General features: G+C 38.1%; 1 protein-coding gene across 2 annotated transcripts in view; it reads left to right on the top strand.

Annotated features, from left to right (window-relative positions):
• The window catches only part of LOC126298850 (rab11 family-interacting protein 1), a 121,235-nt gene that overhangs the window by 82,007 nt on the left and 20,159 nt on the right, over positions 1-19,069 (top strand). For both annotated transcript variants that reach the window (XM_049990360.1, XM_049990359.1), the window contains exons 7-8: positions 10,305-10,447; positions 13,532-13,757. In XM_049990360.1, the coding sequence (XP_049846317.1) occupies positions 10,305-10,447; positions 13,532-13,757 (369 nt within the window). The remainder of the gene's footprint in view (positions 1-10,304; positions 10,448-13,531; positions 13,758-19,069) is intronic.

Genomic DNA, 19,069 nt, shown 5'->3' with positions numbered 1-19,069 from the left:
TACCATGATTTTTAATTCCTTCTATAGTCTCTTGTTTGTCCCTAACATCATCATCTGCCCTTGAAATGTATCCATTGAACAAGACAGGAGAGTGTGAGTTGCTCTGTCATATACCCTATATTACAGTAGCTTCTTCTTGATGTTCTCAATGCCTTATCACAGCCACCTCTTCGCTGTATAGTTTCTGCACTACTCATCTGTTTGTGTGTATTTTATGCCACTCTGTCTCAGCATCTTAAAAGTATTCGCCAGTCTACCCTGTCAGATCCTTTTCTAAATCAATGAAGACAATATATTGAGTCTTCTGTAGTGTTTCCTCAAGAGTATTGTTTCTCATATGCCTGCACTTCTTTTAAGATACATTGCACATCTGTGATGATTGCATTCATTCTGCCTTCTAACTGGTTTGAAATGAGAGGTCAATATCTTGAGACCACTGTATTGTTCAAATCTGTTTTGCAGATGGTTTCTGTGACAAATTTTTTAGTCTTTTGGGAGCTCCCCAGTTTCTTATATAACTTGTACGAGATGGAACAGTTCTTCACGTAGCTCTTCCCCAGCAGCCTCAATGAGTTCTGCTGCTATATCATCAACTCCTGGGGCTTTCCCAGATTGCAAGAACGAACTCATTGCACACGATGTAGTCTCCCTCTTCTTCCAGATAAACTTCCTATTCATACAAAAAATTGCACTGTGTGTATAGACCTTGAAGTTCAGCGGCGTATAAAACACAAGACTGAACCTGTTGTTTGGTGCTGTGGTCAAATTTTAGCCTTGTAGCTATGATGTTAATTTGCTTACTATAAGGACTAGTTTTCATATCATAAATTTCAGAAAATACAAAGTTAATAGGATTACCTAATACCTGTGACTATTGAAGGGAAGGAAGGAAGAGGCAGGTTTTACAACCATAAATATGGTTCACATGGTGCAAGCCAGTGCTACTCCACCTCTGACAGGCTAGCCTATGCGGCACGAGTGGGCTCAGTCTGATAAGGGTCACCGGGCATCACCGTACCACGTCTCACTCGCTGAGCTGTGCTTTTACCAGGCCGGGTCACTGGGCTGTCAATGCCTCATATATCGCGGCACAGGCAGGACGCTGATTGAATCATGAACCTGGAGAGCCAATGTCACCCACAATCTTAAAATGAGATGATCTCTAATGTGTACATTATCTCATAATGTCATTTATTTGGATGAAATTAAGTAGTAGTACAAATAATTGATTGTCTAAAACTCTTTTCCTAATTTCTTTTACGATAAACTGTTACCATTCACTTTTTGCAGCTCCTTATGGATTAGAATATCTCGTTTTGTGGAGCATTAGCAGTTAACAGAATATGCTATTGTGTGGTAAATATGGTTGTTAAGGGCATTTAAATTGACTGAAAAATAAACTAATAATCATTGTAAACATATTTTGCCTTGTGTGAGAGTAAGTGCAGTTTTGGTGGCAGAAATAACAAGAGCATCATCTTGGACTCGTGGGATGAAATTGCAACTTGGTCCAGTCCTTGAGTGATAGGTCTAGGAAGTTGGTGTAAATGCTCTGCTGTGAGACAAAGGCAAAGCAGCATGTCCATAGAGCTTTAGCCTTGTCAGATGAAGAATCTGTTTGATAAACAAAAGGATAACTACCAATTTAGTTGTGTATGTAGTATCAATGAATGTTGGTTTAGTATCGCTGCTAGCGGACATCATGATGGGTATCGCAGTCGGATAGTACGATAACCTGCCGTGGAGGATGCACGGGATGTGTACTATGGGCAGACCCACTGGCGGAGGTGTTTACTTGTGGGTGGCAGTTGGCCGGCTGGGTCAGTGCTTACTTGGAGTTCGACCACCGCGAACCTCGCCTAGAAATATCGTGCTGTGTGTTGTACTGAATGCTTAGCCATTAGCTGTGTGCGCAAGACCATGCTCATCTCTATGTAGGTTCGAACTCTGTGCTTCCCATAGATTGAATCACACGTGTAGTGCAACAACATTGTCATGCCTATGTAGCTACTAAAGAAGGCATTATTGTAGTTGCTACTATTTTAAGTTGGTTTGATTTGATGTGTGTTCATAATCTAGTGAGAGCTACTGTAACCACAAAGTGTTAATGTATGGACACTGTGAACACACTTATATTTCAAATAAAATTATGGAGAGCTACTGAGTTCATCTTTGTGTGTTAACTTGTGAACTTTAGATAGTGGAAGAAAAAAAGTACTCGGAGGAAACAGATCAGGACGGAGAGATATTTGTGGGTAAAATTTTCTCTGTTAATTTTCCACTTAAGGTTAGAATAAAGTCTCAACTTTGATGTTTTAATTATTATTACATCATTTGACAGTGATTTTGTTTTAGATTTTCAAAATGAAATTACACCAGAGAAGAAATGCTTGTCATTCAAGAACAACAGATTTGGAAACTGGGCTTCTGAGAATGACACTCTTGAGAATGTCAGTATGTTTTGAAGGCAAGACTGTACCTATTGACAAAAAAGCCAGACAGTGAAGACCCAAATATGTTGCTTTACAACTGGAGAGTGTGGCATCAGTGCTACCTTTGTAGACTGGAATGCAAGATTTTAGCTGTTCCAGTTACTAATTTATTTTGAGAAATTAGTTCTATAGCTCACACAAAGTGTAAGTGATTGTGATAACATACTAGACGTCTTGGTGACAAACAATCCTGAGCAGAGAGCATCTAGATGGATACAGGAATTAGTGACCACAAGGTGGTTGTAGCGAGATGGAATGCTGTACCATCCAAATTCACCAGAAATAAATATGAAAGATATCTATTTAAAAAAAGCAGATAAAACTCTCTTGCTGGCTTTCTCCATTCCTTCCATACTAACTATGTAAGTTTCAACCAGATGTGGTGTAAATTCAGAGAAATAGTGTTGGCAGCATTTGAAAATTATGTGCAAAGTAAATTAATAAGATACAGAACAAATCCCCCATTGTACACAAAACTGATAAAGTGATTGTTGCAGAAGCAACAAAGAGATGATGCTAGATTTAAAATAATGTAAGATCTCAAAGATTGGCAATGGTTTTCAGATGCTCAAAACTTAGTGCAGACTTCAGTGTGAGATGCTTTTGATAGTTTCCAAGCTGAAACTCTCTTCCAAATGTGGCAGAAAATCGAAATTGATTATGGTTGTATGAAAAGCATACTAACAGAAAGACACAATCAATATCTCCATTGTGTGATGGCAATGGTAGTATTATTGATGACAATGCAACTAAAGTTGAGTTACTGAACACAGTTTTGTGAAATTCTTCAACAAAGAAGCAGCAGTAAGTATTCCAGAATTCAAACAAAGAACAGCTGCCAACATGAGTAAGTTGGAAGTAGGTACCCTTCATAAAGAAAAGCAACTTAGGCCACTTAATAAAGACAAATCTTACAGTCCAGATTATGTACCAAATTGATTCCTTTCATAGTATGCTGATTAAATAACTTAATTTGTACCTATCACATACAACTGCTTGCTCGATGAAAGGTTAATATGTAAATACTGATAGGCTGCACATATTATGCCAATGAACAAGAAAGGAGGCAGAAGTAATCTGCTGAGTTATAGACCCATATCACTGACATCGTTTGTAGCAGGACTTTCGAACGTATACTGAGTTCCCCCACTATAAAATACCTCAAAGAAAGTGATCTATTGATGCATCTATCACATAGAAAATCTTATGGGAAAGTGAAGTAAAGGCTATGTTTCATTGGAAGAGCACTTGGAAGATGTAACAACTGTACTCGAGAAACTATGTACACTACACTTGTCTGTCCTCTTCTGGAGTATTGCCATGTTGTATGGGATCTTTACTTGATTGTGTTGATGGAGGATATAGAAAAAGTTCAAAGAAGAGCAATTGGTATTGTGTTATCAAAAAACAGGAGAGAATGGCCATGGATGTAATAAGTGTGTTAGAGTAGCTATCATTAAATCAAAGGTGTTTTTTCTTGCAATGAAATTTTTTGATAAAATTTCAGTCACGAACTTTCTTCTCTGAATGCAAAAATATTTTGTTGACTTCCACCTATAAAGGGAGAAATTTGAGAAATCAAAGTTCTCCCAGAAAGATTTCGATATTCATTTTTTCCAGAAGAGAGTCTGAAATTGGTTGTATGAAACCTCAGCCAGACATGTAAGTGTGAATTGCAGATTAGTCAAGTAGATGCAGATGTAGTGCCTAAGCAGGATGTAATTTCAGTTGCGCAGGACTTGTCACTTCACAGAAAAAGGGTACAATAAGTGCTCGGAATTAGAATTGTGCTCTACTTGTACACAGTTGTTTGGTAAGATTCTCATCAAAATTATTTACTGTAAAATTGCAGACTTTTCTGTCATGTAGTTACAGAAAAAATAAGTAATTCTTCATTTTTATTTTTAGCTTGAACCTGCTGCAGAGAGCTCACAAGAGACAAAAGCTTCCTGCTTCTTGAGATTGTTACCTAAATGAGAGCTTTTTTGGTAGCTATGTTTGTAATTGCAGTATTTTTTTCTCATATGGAAATGTAAAAATATGTGCAACTGCATATGCTGTGATAACATAGTTCTTGCAGCTTTAATTTGTACCACACACTTGGTTGATTACATGACTTTTCATAAAGTAGATGAAATGAGATGAGATGAGCACTGCAGTGAAGCTACAAATTTGGCACTTGGAGTTAGCGTTAGAGCCTGGACCTGGACCTGCTGTGGATCCCGAGCTATGGGTTGGCTGGGCTGGATGCACTGGCCAGACTAACAGACTAGTCTGTTGTTGAAGCGATACTGAGGTCAGTTGGCCGACCAGTGGGTGGCCACCCCACCCAAGACAGGTCAGCCCACCGTGGAGAACTCAGGCGGGCTAGAAGTCTGCAGCATATGCCTCTGTTTACATCCCATCAGTGATGAGGTCATTATAGGGGAAACACAAGTATGGGGAATGAAATTGACTATGTCCATTTCAAAAGAACTGATCTGGTGTCTGACTTCAGCAGTTTAGGGAAACAATGAAAACCCTAAAGCAGGATGACCATATGGGAATGTGAACCATGGTCCTCCTGAAGGAAAGTGCAGTGTCTTATCACTATATGAACTTGCTCAGTTATGGCTTGTGAAATAATTCATATTGTTTACTAGTTTAAGAAAGTAAAGTAGCGATCTGATGAGTAATATCAGAAATACCACTTGCAATGCCTCAAAGGCTGAATTAACAACAATTATGCCACTTCATCGGGTTGATTCATATTGTAGGAATTGTCCTTGTTGACACTTTTCTGTTATACCTGAGAGAAACAAAGTTCTGAACACTGTAAAGGCAGCAGAGCTTTAATGTTTGTTAACGCTGGAACTGCAGAAGTTTGGTTAGGAGTTGCAGAAGTGCTGCTAAGAGACTACCATCTGGGACAGTTGTTGATGATTACATGTTTACAAGGAAGATGTGACAGACAATGACATATTCAAGAATCTTGTTAAGTAGAGTTGAGAATCCAAAATCAAAGTCCATGCTATAAACAAAGAAGAGCTCAATTGTATACAGGTATCTGAATGTTGATTAATGATGGCTTCATACACAAAAGCCACAGTGTGTACCAGTCTGTCATAGGCACAGGCTATTGTACTCATTTCGCACTTGAATACCCAATATGACTCTATAACTAGTAGTGTCTCTGCTGTCCTGTCAGAATTGGTATTGCCATTCTAGAATATCAAATAAGCCATATGACACACTGTCTCTGAGGTTGTGCAACCACAGATTTCTTCCCCTGCCCAATGACAAAATTGTCCCTTGAGTACCACACTTTGAAGAAAACTAGTGTTACCAGTATAAGCTACTGGGGACAATAGTGTGTTAATGACGGGTTTCACTTTAGACTGTCACAGATTGAAAGAGCAAGAAAAAACATCAGTTTAATTGGCAGGCTATCAGTCATTGGAAACCATATGAGGTGGTGCATCCTGCTTGGCAATATATCATAGTCCATGCAAGTGGTGGAGGGTATAGTTTTTTTGGGTTTAATGTGGGACCAAACTCTTACCAATGCTGCTGTTTGTGGTTTTGTGTGTGTGTGTGTGTGTGTGTGTGTGTGTGTGTGTGTGTGTGTGTGAGAGAGAGAGAGAGAGAGTGAAAATGGTGAGGAAGACCCTAAAGATGAGCTGGTGAGACAAGTGAAATGAAATATTAATTGTCCACTTTTGTGTACCCATCTAATGTTTGATTGTCAACCTGCAATCTAGAGAAAATAATGAATATCAAGTTTTAGAAGATGTTAGTGTACAGCTAGACTGCAGGAGTTTGTTGAGGGGATGTAAATGGCATGAAAAATTACACTAAAAATAGAAAAAAAGGACCAGCATTAGAGATGACAGGACAGTTTTGTGTACATTGAGCCCTTACATTTGCGAGGACCAAGATGCAAGGTACCTTTGGCAACCTGCTGGAATCATTCCCGGAAGGTGAGCCAACATAATCTGCTTCTCAACAGTTAAATATTGTGGTGGCAGTTTGTTCATTTTCCTTTAGAGTTATGTTACTGTAATCAGCCTTATAATGATGTATGATCTATGTGGAAGTTATCACAAGTTTTGAGAGATGGAAATTATCTGGCTATTGAGATAAGATATTCATGTCATATATGCAAGTGCATATTTCGTAGTCAGAGGTCTTAATCAGTTTTGGGCATTATACAGTGTGTGGATAAGTTAATAGTATCATCCAAAGGGGACTAGTGAACCAGTTTTATTGCTGACATTAAATCAGTGCTCAGAGGAAATCTCACTAGTTATTCAGGCCTGAGAATGCTTTCCTTTTACCTTTATCTAATTCCTTGGTCATTAAAGGGATTGGTACTACACTACAGAAACAGAGGGAAAAAACTGTTTATTACATCACTGAAAGAAAGAATATTAATGCCTTTCTCCACCTGAAGTTCTCACAACCTTCGATTATGATATGCTTCATGCCAGAGAAGTTTACAACACATTGTGTTGCAAATAAATGTTCAAAAAATTTGAAAGCAGCTTATCTTACTACGTGAACAACATTGTTGTCGGTGACAAGCCTAGTTTCACTATTAAATTATTATAACAAATCAAATGTGAGTTTTTAAATTGAAGGCACAACCATTGCTGTCAGAACATTTGTCTGCCATGAAGAAAATGGAGGCTGTTTTCATCGCCATAAGGGATATGAGATGTAAGAACATACTCTTGACTCGCACACTGGTAGGTGTTATGGGGAACTATGGCTGCCTCAAGTTTCAGCACATCTTTTAGAATCATCCACTAAGCAGTCCAAGATCAATGATTAACAGTTTGTTCTTTTATCATGACAAGGAGCAAATACATGTGTACAAAATACACTGAAGAGCCAAGCAAACTGGTACACCTGCCTAATATCGTGCAGGGCTCCCGTGAACATGCAGAAGTGCCGCAACATGACTTGGCACGGACTCAACTAATGTCTGAAGTAGTACTGGAGGGAACTTAACACCGTGAATCCTGCAGGGCTGCACACAAATATGTAAGAGTATGAGGGGGTGGAGATCTCTTCTGAACAGCACTTTGCAAGGCATCCCAGCTATGCCCAGTAATGTTAATGTCTAGGGACTTTGGTGGCCAGCGGAAGTGTTTAAACTCAGAAGAGTGTTCCTGGAGCCACTCTATAGCAATTCTGGGTGTGTGGGGTGTCACGTTGTCCTGCTGAAATTGCCCAAGTCCATCGGTTTGCACAATGGACATGAATGGATGCAGGTGATCAGACAGGATACTTATGTATGTGTCATGTGTCAGAGTCCTATATAGACATATCAGTGGTCCCATATCACTCCAAGTGCACATGCTGCACACCATTACAGAGCCTCCACCAGTTTGAACAGTCCCCTGCTGACATGCAGGGTCCATGGATTCGCTTAGTTGTCTCCATTCCCGTACACATCCATACACTTGATACAATTTCAAACCAGACAGTCACCATGCTTCCAATCACGAACAGTCCAATATCAGTGTTGTTGGGCCCAGGTGAGGCGTAAAGCTTCGTGTAGTGCAGTGATCAGAGGTATACATGTGGGCGTTCAGCTCCAAAAGCCCATATCGATGATGTTTCATTGAATGGTTTGCACGCTTACACTTGTTGATGGTCCAGCATTGAAATGTGCAGCAGTTTCCCTCGTGCAACCTGCAAGTGGAATGCGGGGGGGAATAAGACTTCGGCGTGAATAGTGCCCTCTGCCACACACTGCCTGGTGGCTAGTGGAGTAAATATGTAGATGTATTTGAATATGCATGCCTATACCAATTTTTTTTGGTGCTTCTGTGTATAACTACTATTTGGTTGCAGTGAACTCCAAAGTTTTTATAGATATTTTTTACAGCTCAGATCTTACCCTTGTATTATTTTGCCTTGTCTCAATCAGTGACTCACATTCGGGAGAGCAACGGTTCAATCCCGCGTCCGGTCATCCTGATTTAGGTTTCCCGTGATTTCCCTATATCACTCTAGGCAAATGCCGGGATAGTTCCTTTGAAAGTGCATGGACGACTTTCTTCCCCATCCTTCCCTAATCCGAGCTTGCGCTCTGTCTCTATTGACCTCGTTGTCGATGGTACATTAAACACCAATATCCTCCTCCATCAGTGAAAACATAGTTGGGAAGATTCAAACTTTTCTCTGGATGAAGAGCTCCATCAGATCTGGAAAAAAGGTTGTGAGTAACTGCCAGAAGGCAATTGGAAATTATAGTGTGATGATTTGTTTTGGAAAGTGAAGCAATGTATTGTCTGTATTGGAGATTATTAAGAAAAAGCATTATAAATTGAGTTGTATTGCAAAACAATCCTAATATAAGGTTCCCATGGCAATAGGAGTGCCTTGCTGTGGTTGGTGGGTGGCAGTTTGGTGTGGAGTGTGATGTCTGAGTGAAGGAAATACTCATGTCTAAAGCTTATGTTTATTAACGTGTTTAATTGCAACGATGGTCTGTACTGTACCATACTGTAATGTCCATTCAGTTCACTGTTGGGCTGCCCATTTGACTAGTGTTGCTACCTTCTGCGAAATGTGTGTCCAAAATAAGTTCCACATTTCTGTCCATTACCAGGATCCCCTTGACACGATCTATTTCTGTTTTTTCAGTAATTCTCATCTATAGCTCTTTCACTCCACAATCAATGAAGATTCTGATCACACTGTGTTGCAAGTCCTATTGCCATTACCATTCCCCCTGGATTTGTCATACTTCTCCTCAGAAGATGCTACCAATTTCCATCATTTATCTACTGGTAGTGTTGTTGGATTCTAGTATTGTCACCCTCTTTCACAATCAGAGGTCTATCACATTGGTTGGAGATACGAAATCTGTTGAGAATTAAGCTTTTTCAGTTTGTCAAACCCTCAACTCTAAAACATCCATTTTGTAGCAGAACATGTATTTGTGATAATGGTCAACAAGCATAGACTCAAAACTGCCAAACCACCAAGATAGGGTGAAACTAAACTGTACTACTCTGTTATATCAGTTTATCAAACATATTTACTTTGGCACACAGTTCTGTAGCTACCAGTACTTTTCAAAGGAAACCACTGCATGTCAATGTTTTAACTCTGTTAGTGGCAGCCAGCCTTTCCTGCAGTCAGTGACCATCTTTGCCTAGGTTCCAGTGGTTTCTACAGCATTGCTCGCTACCTCTATGCTGTTATCTTACACTATTACCTATTCTAATGCATCTGACCATCAATGTAAATGTTTTAAAGCTTTCCAACAAATATTTGAAAATATTCCAGTATAGAAATTTTGTATGAAGGACAAAATCAGATGCCAGTTTTGGAATATTAAGGTTGCGAAATTAACATTCTACTTTTATTTTTAATTGTTTGATGCAGTAGGGAAGCTTTTATTGTTGAGTTTTATGTGCAGTAGATAAAAATAATAGCACTGTTGCTGTATTTATAGGAACAAATTGTGTGGTTTCAAAAATACGTACATACATACAAACTGATAGAAACAGTAATTCATCATCAGAATAAGTAATTTGGTTACTAATATGGCTCATTTTACTTGCTGGCCTCATGATTTAATAACTGTGAACAAGTCTTCAATTAAAGTAAGAGGTTGGAGGGGAAAATGCAATTACTGTTATCAGACATAAAGAAACTGGCATTGTCTAGTTTTATCTGCAGTAATTGTTGATTCATTTTTTGCAGCAGAGTATGTGAATGAGTGTAAATAATTTAGAAGCTGAATGCTTAGTAGATATTGAAGAACACAAGTAATGGAGAGTTCGATTTTCAGATGTACATTTTATTTTTCAGGAAAGAAAGTGGGAAAAGGCTCCAATAGCAAGTTGAAGGAAGAGTCATTTGATGGAAATCTTGGTCCCAGCCACCGAAGAATTGGCCAGATCGCAGGAGAAGCTGACCCTGGTGTAATCAGTGAAGATGAGGATGAATTCACTGTAAATATTATATTATGTACCAAATTTCGATTAATTGACTAATGGAAATAGGAATCGCATACTAAAATGTTTTCAATTTATATAGTGTTTATAATCTCTACATGTTTCATAGCTGTTTGTTTCTTCAGTCTTGTATTGGGACTAGAGGCAAGTGAGTAATAGATATCAAACAATGGAAAATCAGGGATGGAATAATGCAATATAAGAAAGGGATATACAGGGTGTCCCACCCAAACCTCCCTGATTTCAAAGACCCAGGAGCACACGACCATTGCCTCTGGCTGCCGAAGCCGTACATATATTCTATTTTGGCTAATAATAAACGTCTTTGGCCCCTTAAATACATTAAGTGAACATAAATTGCAGTTTGAAAGTATCTGGCTTCAACTTGGGTGTTTCACTTCTTATCATAAAGTGTTTGACAGCTTTGGCTCAAGCTATGCCTTACGTTTACAATGGAAGTAAGCAACAAAACCAGCCACCACCAGTTTGAAATACATTTAAAAAAAACCTACTACCACAGATATCATCATAAATAAAAATTCTTGTTGCCCAAGTCTGAAGACCTATGCATGTTTCAAATCAGTGATTAACAGAATTTTAAAGTTACATCTTGCTAATAATGTGATACAATATGAAATAAAAACTCTACAGTATGTAGCACAACAAAAAACTCCAAAATAGTACTAAAATTCTATTAACAGCATAAAAAACCAAAAACATACCATAGCCAAAGAAATAACATTAAAAAGAGAAGGAAAAACCACAAATAAACCTACCTATGTTGCAGCGCCATGCGTAGGCCCAATTCTGAATAAGATGAACAACATCTTCAAGAAAACAAAATTAAGATTAGCATTTTGTGCAAATAACAACTTGAGGGCCAAAATACAGTCACCAAAAAATATATCTCCACTTTTTCAAATCCAAGCATCTACAAACTTTCTTGTGAAAATTGCAAATAATTTTATATCAAACAAATAGGTAGGAATTTCAGAATGATATTTAATGAACAGATACAAAACTGCAACAGAAAGCAATCCATATTTTACTTACATTATACAGAAAAATACCCAACAGATTTTAAACATAAAAATACCTGAAAAATTTTATTGACAGTATAAAAGAAAAAAGGGTAAATTGTTCTGACAAACAATAGGACATTATGCATGTAAAACCCAAAAAATACAATCAGTGAAATTAAGCATTCTCACTGACTTACCCCGAAACATTATTTTCTTTGTAAAAATACAGCATCCCTGGAGCCGTCAAAAAATAAATAAATAAATAAAACTGAAAAATTACTGAAATCATCAAATAAAAGTATATAGGAATAACGTGATCATAACATAAAAGAAAGACAACTGATACACTCCAAGATGCAATATGGACCTTGTTGTACCAGCTAATACATAAGCATTATTTACCATACATACTCATAATACATAACACAGACATAAGAAACAATATTATGCACACTATACTATCTTCACAGGTATGCTTGATAATGGCAAAATGCCTAAACTAGTTCATTGTGTAACTTTCTAATCTCTATGAGTAAATAATTCAATGTTCGGTAGCAACCTGTGCCAAAAATAAAATATCATAAAGTTGTTTTAACATGCATGGGTGACAATGGGGTTCATAAGTAATCAAATATAAATATTTATTACCACCACCATCACAGTTAAACTTTGGGCTGATGGGATGAGACATGTAGGAGTGTGGTAGCTTATCATACTAAATTTGCCCCTTAGTAATAGACTGTGATGGGCTACTTCTATTCTAATCTCTGTTACATTTTGATCTGGTATTTAATCATGTGCGTGATGATACTTAGTAAATTTACTTCCATGATGTACAAAGTTTATGTAAATACAATGATTATGCTGTGGTAATGGAAAATCCTGGATACATGTCAAGAAATAAGTGGATAATGACAACAACCCACTGTTTGGTGGTGGTGTTGAACAGTACACTGACAGAATTGAGTTTTTCTTTGTGCAGTTATCCACTTATTTTGACACTTCCTTTGTATGGTAAGCAGTTGTCTATATTGTTTTATTGTTTGAATGTATTGTGGAATATATATTCTGATGAGAAATGCTGAGATTAGATTCTCATAGTGGGGTATCTGCCACAACCGAAATAAATATTTTCATAAGTCAAAGAGTGGGTAAACAGACTTCAATAAATGGTGTTCTTACATGATTGGTCAGCTGTCATTTTTCTTTACAAGGTTAAACTTTTGATAGTTTTTTTTAAGATGGTCTCTCAGAACTTTTCTTATTGATCATGTTAAAAATTTCAAAACGTCGTGTTTGGGTTTGAGCTCTCATCTACAATTACATACATAGTCTGCAAGCCACTATATGGTGCATGGTGAAGTGTATCTTGCACTACTATTTGTCATTCCCTTTACTGTTCCACTCGCAAATAGACTGTTTATATGCCACCATATTATCCCTAATTTCTCTTATGGTCATTGTTCTTACACAAAAGTATGTTGCCGTCAGTCTCATTAGCAAATATTGTATTTGAAAAATTCATACATTTCTCTGAGTGAGAAGATCTTAACATATGAAGCTCATTGCTGCATTAGAATGTTTCTGTGCACTCTAGCTGGTTACTTCATAGTATAAGTATAAACTTACAGAATCATGTGCCCCATTTCATATATTTGGTCCAATTCATCAGTAATGTCAGTTGCTATGTACAGGAAGTATTGAACAGTAGATTGGCACACAAATTGGTTTACACTAGAGGACAGACCCGCTCTGTAGCGTTCACCATGTCATTAATGAGCATATCTGTCGCTCAAGACTCCCACTGTATTGCAGATTGTTCTATTCCGCCCATGATTTACCAGTCAATTTAAAAAATAATATTAATCTTACCATGTGGCTGTGATTAACTCTTCTTTTGCTTAATTATCATCTTAAAAACAAAACCACCACCACAAACTACCTCATGCATACCTTTTCTCATGTCCCTTCTTTCTCCTCACACACCTACCCTGTATTTGTTGTTGAGTAAAATGTTACTGGTTTTCTAGTCTACAGTATCTTAACATTTTCTTTCTAGTTTGATGACCTGTCTCACAAAAGTTCCCTGAGTTCTCTGAGTACAAGTCAGCAAACGGCAGCAACTCCACCTGCTGGATCCCTTGAAAATTTGGCAGGAGGAGAATTTTTGCGAAGAACAAACATGACTGGTACAGCTTCTGTTCCACCTAAGCCACCAAGAAGTGTTTCACAGGATAAGACTGTTGATGAATGGGAACAGAAATTATATGGAAAGCAGGGGAAAGGTAATTCTAAAATAGCTGTAGTACTTATACTTGTAGTTCGGTTTACTTCTTAATCTAAGTTGAGACTTTTTAATTATGTGGAGCAACTACCTGAATAAGCAGTTTCTTATGTCTTATTATTAGTAACATTTGTGATGTGTAGAGAAGTAGAGCCCATAAAATACTGATATTCTGGTGTTACAGCAGGCATGGCTCATAGTTAAATGAAGATACATTTCTCAATAATGGATTACAGAAGTTAAATTTCAGAATGCATATCCAGGGTTGCTACAAGTTCTGGAAATAAGTGAAGATCAGGGAATTTCAAATGCGTCTGGGAAATTTGAAAAAAAAAATGGAAAAAATCTCTTTTTGTCTCAGTAGATGGAATGGTTTGTTTACTGGGATGTCATGAATCGCCACTGGCTGGGTGCAGCTGAGATCATGCGCCACTTACCTATTCCCTCATTCATACTGCTTCTACCCTTCCTACCACATCTCTCAGCTTGCAGTCAGTGCTGCCACCGCTTTTTGGCACTAGCCTAGTAACTACCAACGAGAGGCAGGGAAGCACAAGGAGTGGTTTGTTTGAATCTGATTCTCAGAGATTGTTGATGCAGTGGCTGGTGATGGCAGTCATGTGTGCATGAGTTGCGTCTGAGTGATTGTGGGAATGTGTATATATTCTCATTTTCTGACAAGGGCTGTGGCCGAAAATTTAGTTATGAGAGTGTGATTGTCTTTCCTACATGCCCATCTGCAACTCAGAAATCATCTTTATGGTGAATTGCTATGCATCCTCATTAGTATTGATTCTCAGAGTATTTGCGCAAGTTATCTGTTGCATGGATTGATCACTGGAATCTCACTTCATCGCATGTGACAAGTGGATAGCTGGCCACACAAGTGGATTCCTGTGATGGACCAAAACTGCAGGCCATTTCTGTGGATGTCTGTAACGGATCGCCTGCCAGTCTGAAGCCCATCATTTCCTTCTAATGTGCAGGCCATGCCTGTCAGATGTAGTCTGACAGATATGCTTGCAGGTCAGGTCTGTCTGTGTTTGGCATAATGTTGTGGATTTGTGTGGTTTCTCCATGGACCAAGACCAAGGTGCTCCTCAGCATGCCAGAGGCCATAGGCGATGGATTTAAGGAATTGTGATTGTCTCACTGCAAGTGCATTGTACAGTGTGACATTTTATAGCCATTTTATTAATTGTAACACATTTTTGCTCTTTGAACGTAGTTTATATATTAGAAATTATGAACGATAAGAAGAAGGAAACTGTGACCGTTGCTGGTGGTTTGTACACTATGTATTCATATATTTCTTTAAAGAAAAATCACACAATATCTGTAAAATAATAGACATAACGCAGTGGACAATAGCCGACAATAATGAACATAGTAGAACTAACATTTTATTGGTGGTAACCTATAGTGTTGGTGTACATAACTCTTCCCTGCCTTATGCACTTCTTTCAAGAGACCTACTTTTTCTGAGGTTATTTCTGAAATCAGTGAAGGTATTTTAAATCTCTCTTGCAACTCCAAGGAAATGCGTATTTTTGTCACCGGATGTGTTTTGTTTTATTGAAATAAAATAACAACAGTGGTCTTACTGGAATATAATACCATATGGCTTGCTTTCTCCATCTAAAAGCAGTTAACTACAAAAGATGTTGATGTTAGTACTTAAGATTTTTTACTCACATGAGGGAGAAGTGCAGAAGTCATTTTTTTTTTTTTTTTTTTCAACTTATGTCTTTACTTACCCTTGAGATCTCAAAATTTGTCAGGGGAAAATGCTAAAACTTGTTTGGAAATTAGGAAAATATCGGAGAATTCCACTGGGGGAACTGATGTCAAATGATGATTGTGAACAGGCAGTAATTAGTCTTAAGGCTGTTCCTTGAAATTCCACTTAGCTCTATGCAGCAGAGGTTTGGGAGTGTGGCTTTTACAGAGTACGGCTCTTATGGGCCTCCTGTTGGCTCAGTCCTTACAACCTAGCCTTCCTGTGTCACAAGCAGAATGTAGATGGTGACATATTGGGTTTCATCCTAATTATTTTAAGTGTGTATATTGTGGAGTTTATATTATGATGCATATCCTTTGAATATATGCTAGTTTAAAGCACCAGTGCATTAAGGATCTCATAAAAATGCATCATTATTTGCATGGTTTGTCGTTAGAAAATGATGGGAAACATCATATTGGTGGTGAAAGAATGTTGGTATTTCATTGTTTTTGAATTGCAATTTGTGTGTTGGGAAGTATGCCATTTCAAAGTAATGGCACATTGAAGGTGTATCAAAAATGCATTGTTTTTGGTATGATATGTTCTAATTAAATGTCAGTTAACAACGTAACGGTGATTAATGCTTTCTAGGGATCATATAACGTAAGATACATAAGTGCGGAAATGTAAAGGAGAGATTGTTCGTATCCTCCTTTCTCCAAAATTTTTGTGCACTTCTGTGTTTTCTTAAAGTTGCTGGGGCTTGCTTATTAATTTAATAGAAATATGTTGTATAATATTACAAGAGAATGCTGAAAAGTACTGCTTCTGATTTTTTTGTGAGAACTCTTAAAGCTTTTTAAATAAAACTAACATTATTAACATTCTGCATCTTTATTCTTCATTTGCAGCCCTTTACCGCTAGAGAGCTCCAAAATTGTAGGCTGACATGTTGTTTTATTTAAAGAATGTTTAAGAGTTTTCACATTTATGTGAAAAAATCCCCCCCCCCCTCCACCCTCTCTCTCTCTCTCTCTCTCTCTCTCTCTCTCTCTCTCTCTCTCTCTCTCTCTCTCTCTCTCTCCCCCCCCCCCCCTCTCCCTCTCTCTCAGGAGTGAGTTTGTCCCATTGAGTAAACATATATACAAGGGAATATGTACCAACAAATGGGAACATCACTGTTTTGTTGCACAATTTCATAAATGCTGCAGATTGTATACACACAAATCATTAAATCTCTCAAGTTTAGAATTAAAAACACAAAAAATGTTAAGCATGAATCAAAGCTAACATACATAGCATTAAAGATCTCTCCAGAACGCATCTTGTAGTACAATTAATTGTGGTATTGTGTCAAGAAATGTAATGTCAGCAGATAAATATGCTACCACTAGGTCTTCCCTTGGTGTTGCCTTTTGGTGTTATTTAGTAGTTGATTATGAAATGGAAAGATGTTGTTGTTGTCGTTGTTGTTGTTATTTAGTAGTTGATTATGAAATGGAAAGATGTTGTTGTTGTTGTTCTGGTGGTGGTGATGGTGGTGGTCTTCTTCTTCTTCTTCTATTCATAGACAGGTTTGATGCAACTCACCATGCTACTCTCTCCTGTGCAAGCCTCTTCAACTCTGAATATGAACTGCTTATTGTACTCGTCTCTTGGTCTCGCACTGCTAATTTTACCCCCAACACTTCCCTCCTATACTAAAACAGCTGTCTCAAAATGTGTTATGCCACTGATTTCCTTTCTACTCAATTCTATTCAGTACATCCTCTTTAGTAAATTGATCTGTCCATCTAATCTTCAGCATTCTTCGGTAGCACATTTCAGAAGCTTTTATTCTTTTCTTGGCTGAACTGCTTATTACCCATGTTTCATTTTTCGTACAAGGCCAACTATAGACAAATGATTTCAGGAAATACTAACACTTCAGTTTATATTTGATGTTAAAAAATTTCTCTTCTTCTGAAACTATTTTCTTGTCATTGCTATTCTACATTTGTGTCCTCTATACTTCGGTCATCATAAGTTGTTTTACTGCCCAAATATCACGGTCATCATAAGTTGTTTTACTGCCCAAATATCAAAACAAGTCTACTACTTTTAGTGTCTTATTTCCTAATCTAATTCCTTCAGCATCATCTGTTTTAGTTTGACTACATCCCATTACCCTTGTTTGGCTTTTGATAATGTTTATCCTATATCCTCCTTTCAAGACACTGTACATTCCGTTCATCCACACTTTTAAGCCTTCTGTTATCTCTGACAGAATTACAGTGTCATCAACAAACCCCAAAGTTTTTATTTCTTCTTCCTGAAGTTTAATTCCCTTTCCAAATTTCTCCTAGCTGTCCTTCACAGCTTGCTTGAATAATGGTGGGGATAGGCTACATCCCTGTCTCATTCCCTTCTCAGCCACCACTTCCTCTATGGGTTCTCCAACTTTTAAAACTGCAGTTGAGTTACTGTACAAGTTGTAAATGACCTTTTTCTCCCTGTTTTGGTGCCAGTGTTTGCTCATAGATGCAGGTCAGATGGTGCCAGGTATTGCTATCCCACAGGTTGATGATGGTTCAGCAGCTCACCAGGTACAATCAGCTAGACATCAAGCAGGCGTGGTGGTAGAAAGCAACAAGTCATCTCATCAGAAAAGGCAAAGATGAGATGGCAGCAGCCCTTGGCAGCTAAGTACTTCAGATGGGCCTGGCTGTTGTATTGTATACTGAAGTCAACTTGTTGGACCACAGACGGCGTGTCACAGGTCCCTCTCTGAATTGGTTAGATGCAAAGTGAGAACTGGCCTTTGGAAGTCAACAGTGTTCATACTGGTCATCCTATGCCAATGATGTTATTGTGTGGCAAGAATGACCAGTTGTGGCCTAGTTTTCTGGACCCGACAGTGCTCTGCAATGCATCGAAGTGTCAGAACTCTTCTTTTTGGACTTTCAATTGAGTTATTTCTGCAGAATATGTATGCTGCAAGTCAGTTTTGCATACAACTTACACATTGTTACTTCACTGTGTGTGATCAGTAGAATAACACTACACTCTCTTGTCTCTGAGGTCACTCTGCTGCATCGGCGCTTCGATCATCCAGCTCAGATGATGTGCAGCAATTAATTTGTTGGTACATCCGTTTTACCCATTCTGCATGCAATGTTGCCCATTCTTGTTTGTCGGCATTCCAATCTTGATATTACGTACTAGACTGCCTTGGCTCAATTCTGGCACTGGCTACAGTGAGAGGAAACCAAAAATGTTTCACAACTGCCCAGGGTATCATTCTGGGACATAACACTGATACATTTTTGCGACAATATTCTGACGACCAATATAGTCTTCCCCTTCAGGTGCTGCAAATAGTGGTATTATTTGTGCTCATTGCCTTTCATCTATTGTGTCCATATGTACAACAGAGGTTAATTGTCAGTGCTCACTATACTCCTTGCTGCAGTTTTCCCCCCCACGGAAAAATGTCCTTTCAGATGAGATTGCTGGGAAGATCTCAACAAATTAAGTTGGGGATACCATAAATTAGTGAATCTGAGACCTCAGTCCCTCTCTATATGATGTTTGCCATTAATTATTTCAGG

This window comes from Schistocerca gregaria, chromosome X, assembly GCF_023897955.1.
Source record: "Schistocerca gregaria isolate iqSchGreg1 chromosome X, iqSchGreg1.2, whole genome shotgun sequence".
Lineage (NCBI taxonomy): Eukaryota > Metazoa > Arthropoda > Insecta > Orthoptera > Acrididae > Schistocerca > Schistocerca gregaria.
The sequence above is the reverse complement of the archived record's forward strand: the minus strand, read 5'-3'. Positions and strand labels throughout refer to the sequence as shown.